We start from the raw sequence: 8,719 nt of genomic DNA on the forward strand, positions 1-8,719 counted from the left end.
AAGGTGAGGCCGCGCCGCAGGTGCGCCCGGTTCGCAGGGATGAGGCCGGCGCCCGACTCTCGGCGCCCTGGGACGGCCAGGGTGGGGGGCCGGCGCCTGGAGGGACCGCGGAACGCGCTAGGCTGGGGGACCGGGCGCCAGATTGGACACTAGGATGGCCAGGGTGGGGGACCGGCGCCAGGAAGGACCCCGGGACGGCCGCGCCCGGGGAACCCACATCCCCCGAGCTGGACGCGGCGCGCACCGAGGCCCCTGCGCGGTCCCCGTGCCTGGCAGTCGCAACAGCAGGACCTGGAGCGGGAGGCGCCGGCCGAGAGCGGGGTCTGAATGAGGGAGTTTCTCCGCCGGGTTGTGAAACTCAGATCGGGCTGTTCCGACCAGATCTACAGCAGCGCCAGAGAAGAGGATGGGATTAACCGCACCCCGGGGCCGGCGATCGGGTTCGGCGCGGGGCGGGGGAGGAGACTGGAGGGAAGGGGAGCGGGACGGAGGGGAGGGGAGGAGCGCTGAGGGGAGGGGACCGGGATGCAGGGGAGGGGAGCGGAGGGAAGGGGCGCTCAGGGGAGGGGCGCGGAGACCGTCGGTGACCCTCTCTCCGCCGAAATGCCCGCGCTGCCGCCGCCTGAAGTTTCTCTCCGGCTGCAGGTTTGGTTCGGGAGGAAAGCCCAGCGTAGTCCGCCAAGCCGGAAGCCTTTGCAGGAGGAAACTGACCTTTACCTCCTCGCGCTGACTTCGCGAAGTAAATCGCTGGGGTCGAGGTCCGGACAGATTAACTGCACGCAGCTTGCATCTTTGGTTTAGTCTGGTTGCTTCTCTTTTCCCCCAAACGTCCCAGAGCGTGCGTCTCCAGGCGGCGCTGAACGGCTGGAAGGAAAGCTTTTAGCGCACTTGCTTACAAACGAGGAACCTGTTCTGCAGGGCGGGCGCCTTAGCCCCGCAGGGCTCCCTCGCGGGCAGGGAGAAATAAGCCCAAAGGTGCGTTTCCTCCGAGCTTTCTGACAGCCGGACACCTATGACCATGACCGTTTACTTGGGACTGTCTTGAGATGTGTGGTGACAGCCGTGTCCCCAGGAGTCCTTTGAGCTTCTTTCAAACCTAGTGTGCTAAGTCAGTCACAATAACAGACACCTGTGAGGGGCTGGGGGTGCTCTGTGGAGAGGTCAACCATCCAAAAAGTAAGGATTGAGAAAGTAAAGGGGTAAAGAATTCCTTTTGCCTTTTCTGGAACCTGAGATTCACCGGGTGCCTTCCCTAAGAACTGAAGCAACTCCTCAGCTCACTTCTGGCACAACTCCAAACAATCATTGGGTGGCGTGGGCCAGGTAGGGACCCGCCCATGACCCATCGGCCGGGTCAAGAAAGGCAGGAGGGTAGCTCCCTGGACGACCTGAATATTGAGGACACTTCCATCCTGCTTGCTTAGTCCATCTTGGCCACTACCCCTCTTTCTCCTGCGGAGCACATTTTAATTTGCTCCTCTCCCTAAAAGGGTCTTTGCAACTCAACCAAGAGCTTTAGGAAACAACAATATGTTTCTCAACTGATGGTGATTGGACTGGTTTATAAAAGAGTCTGTGGTCTTTGGGAGTGCGGAAGCCGCCAACGCCTAAGCACCACCCCTAGATTTTTAGCCGGGATGTGTTGATTTAAGCCAGGGACAGTGCATTTCAGTAAGTGCTCTGCTTTCCACTTAGTGCTAATGAAGAACCAGACCGTCTAATTTCATAATATTGTTTGGTTGAAGGGTGAGTTTTGGCTCACCTAAGGACCTCCCAGACAGACTGTATCTAAAGGGTCTGGGCGGGATAAACCCCAATTTCCTCCAGTCCATATGTCCCTTTGTCAAGCTGAGTAGGTCTGAGTGTTTCTCGGGCATATTTCAGTCTTACATAGTTTTTGTGTCTGTGACTCTTCTCCCTGTCTCTCCTGCCTCCTCTGACCGACATGGCATCGGACCGCTTCAGCCAGATCCCAGTGCCCTGTGGCAGGGCCCAAGATGAGGCACAGTGATGAAAGGCATTCATTCCAAGCTTGCTTAGGAAGTCCTTGAGGAAACAGGACCCAACTTGTTCCAAATGGGGACAGCATTATGCTTTTAAGTAAGAGAAGAAGGAGGATTCGCTACCGGCTTAGAAGGGGTGGAAAACCAATTACTCACCCAAATTGTGGAAAGGTGGAATCTCGTTTACATGAGGGGTTGATTGAGAGAGTTAGGGTGTAACTTTGGATAAAGGAAGGCAGTTCATCTCCTGGGATGAAGAGAAGGCCCTGTCTCATGGGAGATTGACCACAGGCTTCTCCAAATCCCTTTGCGATGAGTAGTATGTTACCACAGCAGGCTTTGGTTCTGAACTTCAGTATAGTGACTCACCTTGTAGGACCGTGACTGGGGAATCACTGGGTTAAATTTGCTGTCATTTTTCTTAGTGTGCACCTTTAGAAATGCTTCTAAATTAAAACCATAGCCCCCCCAAAAAAAGCACAGTTACAACCATCACCAAACAGCTGTATCCCTCAGTACTAACCGAGCAGATCAGCCCCCACCCCACGGTGGTAGTGAGGACTGCCCATTCACACACAAAAATCCATGCCTACTGGCTTTCCTCCAGCAAAACTAATTCTAACCTGCTCCTTTTCATATAGAAAAAGGAAGGGAAGCGTTTTGTGAAATTTTAACTTGGGAATGCCTCAAATGTAAACTTTGCCATCGGTAACACTGTTACGTCTCAAATCCATGAAAGTGAACTGAAGTATTTTTAAGGAGAGTGGCTCTCTGCAGGGAGATGGCCTGCTGGCCTTTAAGGCAGGGCTGGCCTCAGCCAGCATCCATCCCAGTGGTCCCAGGCAAAACCTGAGGCTGGCGGGCAGATGGAACAGGTGAGTCTCCTTCAAGTGCTCAGTAACTCGTGCAGAGAGTTCGGTCAGCACTAATTAGTGCATTTAAGTTAGCAAGTACTTTTGCTTGTGGTGCTCCTCCTCCACCCCCCAGATCTTTATTACATGCTAAACACTGGGTGAATTATTCCAAGGAATAGCTGCTCTTTATTAGAGAACACATATAAACATGTTCCCGGTGGTTCAGGAACTATACATCTAATCCTACAGCAAGCAAGGTTGGCTTTGTTTTCATCTTTTTTTTGTGAGGTTGCGTAAGAGTTGGTATTTGCTCAAGAGATTTAAGAGTGCTTCCTTCCCCAGGACCCAGAGAAATCTCCCCAATTCCGTCCTGACTAGTCACTCCTGTATTGTGTTCGCTTTGCCTTTTCCAGTGCAGACTGCCCGGAGGAGAAGATGGATTGGAGCACACTGCAGACCATTCTAGGGGGTGTCAACAAGCACTCTACCAGCATTGGGAAAATCTGGCTCACTGTCCTCTTCATTTTTCGCATTATGATCCTTGTTGTAGCCGCAAAGGAAGTGTGGGGAGATGAGCAAGCTGATTTTGTCTGCAACACTCTACAGCCAGGGTGCAAGAATGTGTGCTACGATCACTATTTCCCTATCTCTCACATCCGACTCTGGGCTCTCCAGCTGATCTTTGTGTCCACGCCGGCTCTCTTGGTAGCCATGCATGTTGCATACCGGAGACACGAGAAGAAAAGAAAGTTCATTAAGGGAGAGATAAAGAATGAATTTAAGGACATTGAAGAGATCAAAAGCCAGAAGGTCCGTATCGAAGGGTCCCTGTGGTGGACCTACACCAGCAGCATCTTCTTCCGGGTCATCTTTGAGGCCGTCTTCATGTACGTCTTCTATATCATGTATGATGGGTTCTCCATGCAGCGCTTGGTGAAATGCAATGCATGGCCTTGTCCCAACACAGTCGACTGCTTTGTCTCCAGACCCACGGAAAAGACTGTCTTTACGGTTTTCATGATCGCTGTGTCTGGAATTTGCATCCTGCTAAATGTCACTGAATTGTGTTATTTGCTAATTAGATATTGTTCTGGAAAGTCCAAAAAACCAGTTTAACACATTGCCCCGCCAGTGGATAAGAGATAGGCTGGAAAGGATGAGGCACAGGCACTCTCCTGTCAGGCGCAGTCACCAGCATTTCCCAAGACACAGATTCCTATCTTAAATGCAACCATTTGACACTGCTCTGGATCTCAGTGAAACTCCAGATGCCTCCAACACAGCTCCTCTCTCCTAAAGCTTGAAAACAAAGGCATAATTCTGTGCCTATACTGATTTTTACTAAAATTAGTTACAGTGAAACCCCGTGCCGGTCTGGTCGGGGTTGTGGGTGGAGGCTGTCTCATATTTTAAACAAAGGACATCAGCGTTTCTTTCTCTTTCTTTGGGGAAAGGAGAGAAATGCCGGGTTCTAAAGAGGATGCTGAGAAGCTCTGTTTGATCCCCCCCAGGGATCCCTTTGGCCTTTTCTCTGAATTAAAGGTGAACCTAGAGATTCTTGGTTCTTCTATTCCCTTGGGGAGTTTTCGTCTGTAACAATGAGGGGTATCTAACACTTCAAACTCGGTCATGCTTTTTTGAGTGAAAACTTTAAAATGGGATAGATGTTCTTTTGATCTGCAGGATGTTCTGGAAAACATGATATGTTCACCCGATTTCAAAGGCTCAGATTCTGATTCTAAACAGTGTGCAATTAGATACTATCGTTGAATTTAAAACACAGCCTTTCAATTATGAGTACTTTGCAGCGCCACGGTGAGGCTGTTGACTGTGTTAATTGTGGTATGTAGCACAGAAAAGCATTTCAGCCTCTCACATGTGAAAAATCTAGAAGTTCTTAGTGGTGGCTTGTATTAGTGAAGGGCCTTATTTCAAAAATTTAGGTGTGATTTTGCATGAGAAATACAGACTGGATGGACCACCAGCTACTACTAACTAAAGGCTGGCTCAACACACCTTCTTTACAATGTTTGCCTTTTCCGTTACTGCAGTAAATAGTAGGAACACAGATTTAAAGAGGTTGCTTGGGAATATTCTATTGCCACAGTACAATTTAATGGTGCAGAACAAAATGGGGGGAGTGATAGTTACTGTTTTTAAAGAATAGATGGAAAAAAGTTTTTAAAGAATTTAGATGGAGTCTAAATTCTAATGATTAAAAATGAGTTTCATCTACTTTAAAAGTTTGCTTCTGTCTTTAGCAGCCAATTTTCTTAAGTGAAAAGAGAATTGATAGACATTTGTTTTTAAATAGAAACTAGAGTTTAGGTAAATATTTAGGTGTTCTATAGGACAAATTGAACCCTAATATTATCATTGTACTTGACATTGTTTCCAAAAAATGGTACTCAACATTCTTTAATGAGGGTAAACGTTTTTCATTTGCCAAGAATAGCTTTGTAAAAACATTTTGTAATAATAAATCGTAGCTTTAATTACATGCTTGTAACTAGTTTTGTAATGTCTCAAATGTCATTTTAAATATTAAAATATAATTCATAAAGTATTTAAAATCTATTACAGTTTTCAGTAGAAGAGCAGATTTTAATTTAACCTATAGCCAGTTTTCTATGTTAACATTTTATATTTCAAAACACCAACGGGGTAAGTTACCAGGGTGTCTGTCCACCATTCTGGGATTCTTCTGCGCAGTTAAAGAAAAGCCTCTGTCACTAGAAAGATTGACAGGAGAGAGAGAGAAAGAGTATTTTTGTCCAACTGCATCCTCCCCTCCAACTGGTTTTGAACAAACACACATGCAGTATGATGTGCAGACTGGCTCTATAACCTGGAGAACTCCTGAGTTGGGTTCAACATGACCACTTTGGCTCCTAGAAGAATCATGGAGCCAATACTCAAAAACGTTACTCATGGTGAAGTTCGAGGCATGAGAAAAATTCTATAAAGTGTCTCTCGTAGAAGATGTTCCTTCTGTGTTATTTGTATGTAATCAAAGCTGGTCTTATGAAGCTGCTTTGCATCCCTTATTGCCCGTGTTTGTGGGAAATAAGCCCGACAGGCCAGCCTGTCCCTGGGCGGGGGGGGGGGGGCTTGCTGCCTGCCTGGCCTCTCAGGGGCTCTACCCCCACTGGCCAAGGATGGTTCTGGCTTTTCAGTAAGAGGAACCTTCAGCCCAAGAACCTCAGAGCATTTTATACATAAATACTTAAGAATATTTTTTATAGAGAACCATATACCATATGCTTTATAAATGGATTCAGGCGGACAAAAACTAGCCAACTTTCAGTCTCTATTACCAACTGTTTCATGTATATGCTCTCATTGAATCCTCACAGATGCCGTGCCAGTCATAGGCCTTCAGATAGTGGTCTTCCTCGTGAGTGGACCAGGGAGGTGCCTCTCCGGGAGATCACCTGTCATACGCAAAGGCCAATAGCAGACAACAGTCCTGTCGCACAAAGGGTGTGGGTTGGACTTCTAGAATTCTCCCAGTGCATTTACTTCCTGAAGCTAGTAGCCAACACTATAGGGACTCCCCATCTCCCCCAGGGCTGATAGGGTTAAGGAGTCCTGACTTCTAGAGACACTCTATTCTATTCCTGCACATCTCGAATTATTCATTTACTCAGCCAATATTTACCAAGTACCAGCTGAGTGCCAGGAACTACTGGGCACTGGGACCGCGAACAAAACAAAATCTCTGCCTTCGAGTTGAAGGAGACAGACTACAAATGCCTGTCGGTTACACATGCTGCAGATAAGTGCAGCAGAGAAAAGTGCACGCGGGACCGAGGAAGGGCTGGGGCAGCGCGGCCTGCTGTTTGATACAGGGTGCTCAGGGAAGGCTGCTCCGCTAAGAGACCGCGAGAATGGAGGAGCAAGCCAAACGGATATCCCAGGGAAGAGTCATCCAGGAAGAGAGAGGCCGAGACACCAGAGTCAGGGAGAGAATGGGAGGAGATGAGGCCAAAGAAGGAGGGGATAGTACAGACCGCCTGGGGCTGGAGGCCTTCAGAAGAATTCCCTATTGTGCAGAAATCTGCCTATTTAGAAGGCTATCTCTCCATCATCTGTTCTGCCCTCTGGTGGACCCAAAGTAAGTCTATTTTCCACCTTAGAACCTTAAAGAGCTGAGAACCGATACAAGTTCAACCCCAACTTTATTTTCCAGCTATGTAGCTCCACATTTCTGAGTCAGTCATTCATAGATTCACTCAGTATTAAGCAACTACTGTGTACCAAGCTACTAGGTACAAGCAAATAAGAAAGAATAAAACACATCTTCTAACCTCTGGGAGTCAAGCAGTGGTACATATGACAGGAGTTTCTTGGCTCCCCCTCAGGGCCCCCCAAGAGGGGAATCGTGCCCAGCACTAAGTGCAGCACTCCAGCACTGCCCAGCATCGGGGTGACTGTTCTAGACACATTATTACACATTAATTTTGAGTGAGCTTTTTCACAGCCTCATCACCTTTGCTCACTTTCAGTTACAAGATGATTTATGTAATTACAGAATTAATATGCAAATACATTTGCACTTAAAATTAAATAGAGAAGTATATAAAGTCAAAAGTGAAAGTCTCATTTCATAGCCCTACTCAGAGGTATCAGTATTAAGATCTCGAGGTACATCCTTCTAGTCTTTTTTCTACAACAGATGTGTATGTAGATACATAGGCACACACACATAACCACTTTAGTTGGCATTACTTTTTTCTGTGATGGCTTCTCATCTAGTAACACCTCTTGGAAATCTTTCCAGCTCAGTATGTATAGATCTAACTTGTTCTTTTTAGCAGATGTACAATATTCCACAGAATGATGGAGCCATAACTTGTCGAACCACCACCCTCCGTTAACATTTGTGCTATTTCCAAGTTTTCAGAGTGCTCCCCCTCCCTCTCTCTTCTCACTGCCCCTGCCTCCCACCCCGTCAAAATTTGTAGTACCTGTCACGTGGATTTTTCCAACCTAAGTACAGGCCTCCACATTTTCCCTGTCAATTTCATCTTGCTGATTTTGGCCCATCCCTCAGATCTTTCTGAGCCCTGTATTCAGTTTGACAAATCCTTCCAACTTTATGTCATGTGTCGGTTTAATTAACCTGCTTTCTCTATAGTTACTTAAGCCAATAAAAATGTTGTATATGGAACACCACCCAAGATTTCCTCCCAGCTCAACGTCAGTCCATCCACCAGCATGACTTGAGTTTGGCGTTTTAAGGATAAATGTACTTAGCCACATCCAAGTCACAAGTTTCCATCTTAATGGCATGGCTATCATGATCAATTTTGTGAAGTATCTTACAAAAATATTTAATAATATTTACCGTTTCATTATCCATTTTAAAAAACACATCTGTTGAGCTCCTCCCCTGTGCAGAGCACCGTCTAAGCCCCTTAGAGGGTCACAATGTAGAGGGCAGATGTGTATAAGGTGGTCACATCACAAAACAGTACAGTGTGGGCGCACGTGGGGGACTCGGTTGTTAAACGTCTCCTTCTACTCAGGTCAGGGTCTCACAGCTCGTGAGTTCAAGCCCCATATCCGGCTTTCTGCTGTCAGTGCAGAGCTCACTTCCATCCTCTATATCCTTAGCTCTCTGCCCCTCCCCCCACCAAAAACAAATAAGCATTAACAAAAAACTAAAAAGAAACAAAACACAAAAAACAGTACAGAATGGAACCAACTGGGTGAGGCAGGAACACCAGAGCACCGCAGAAAGTGCACAGTGTGAAATAGTTTCTTTTAGGGGCCTTCAGAAACAAAAAGCTAAATCATGAAAGATGGCAGTCTTTTGTCAGAAAAAGACCTGAGACTAGTGGTTAGTTTGGCTTCTTC

The 8,719-nt window shown here is 46.9% G+C and overlaps 1 protein-coding gene across 1 annotated transcript; it reads left to right on the forward strand.

Moving 5' to 3' along the window:
• The first annotated feature begins 3,292 nt into the window (after positions 1 to 3,292).
• Positions 3,293 to 5,423, forward strand: GJB2 (gap junction protein beta 2). Its single transcript, XM_029936187.1, has one exon. The coding sequence runs from the start codon at positions 3,293 to 3,295 to the stop codon at positions 3,971 to 3,973; it is 681 nt and encodes a 226-aa protein (XP_029792047.1). The 3' UTR covers positions 3,974 to 5,423.
• Positions 5,424 to 8,719: the final 3,296 nt, after the last annotated feature.

The sequence above is a fragment of the Suricata suricatta genome, chromosome 4, assembly GCF_006229205.1.
Source record: "Suricata suricatta isolate VVHF042 chromosome 4, meerkat_22Aug2017_6uvM2_HiC, whole genome shotgun sequence".
NCBI classification, from domain to species: Eukaryota; Metazoa; Chordata; class Mammalia; order Carnivora; family Herpestidae; genus Suricata; species Suricata suricatta.

Excerpts from the sequence above, each read along its gene's own strand:
- GJB2 (XM_029936187.1), top strand. The coding sequence starts at position 3,293 with ATGGATTGGAGCACACTGCAGACCATTCTAGGGGGTGTCAACAAGCAC.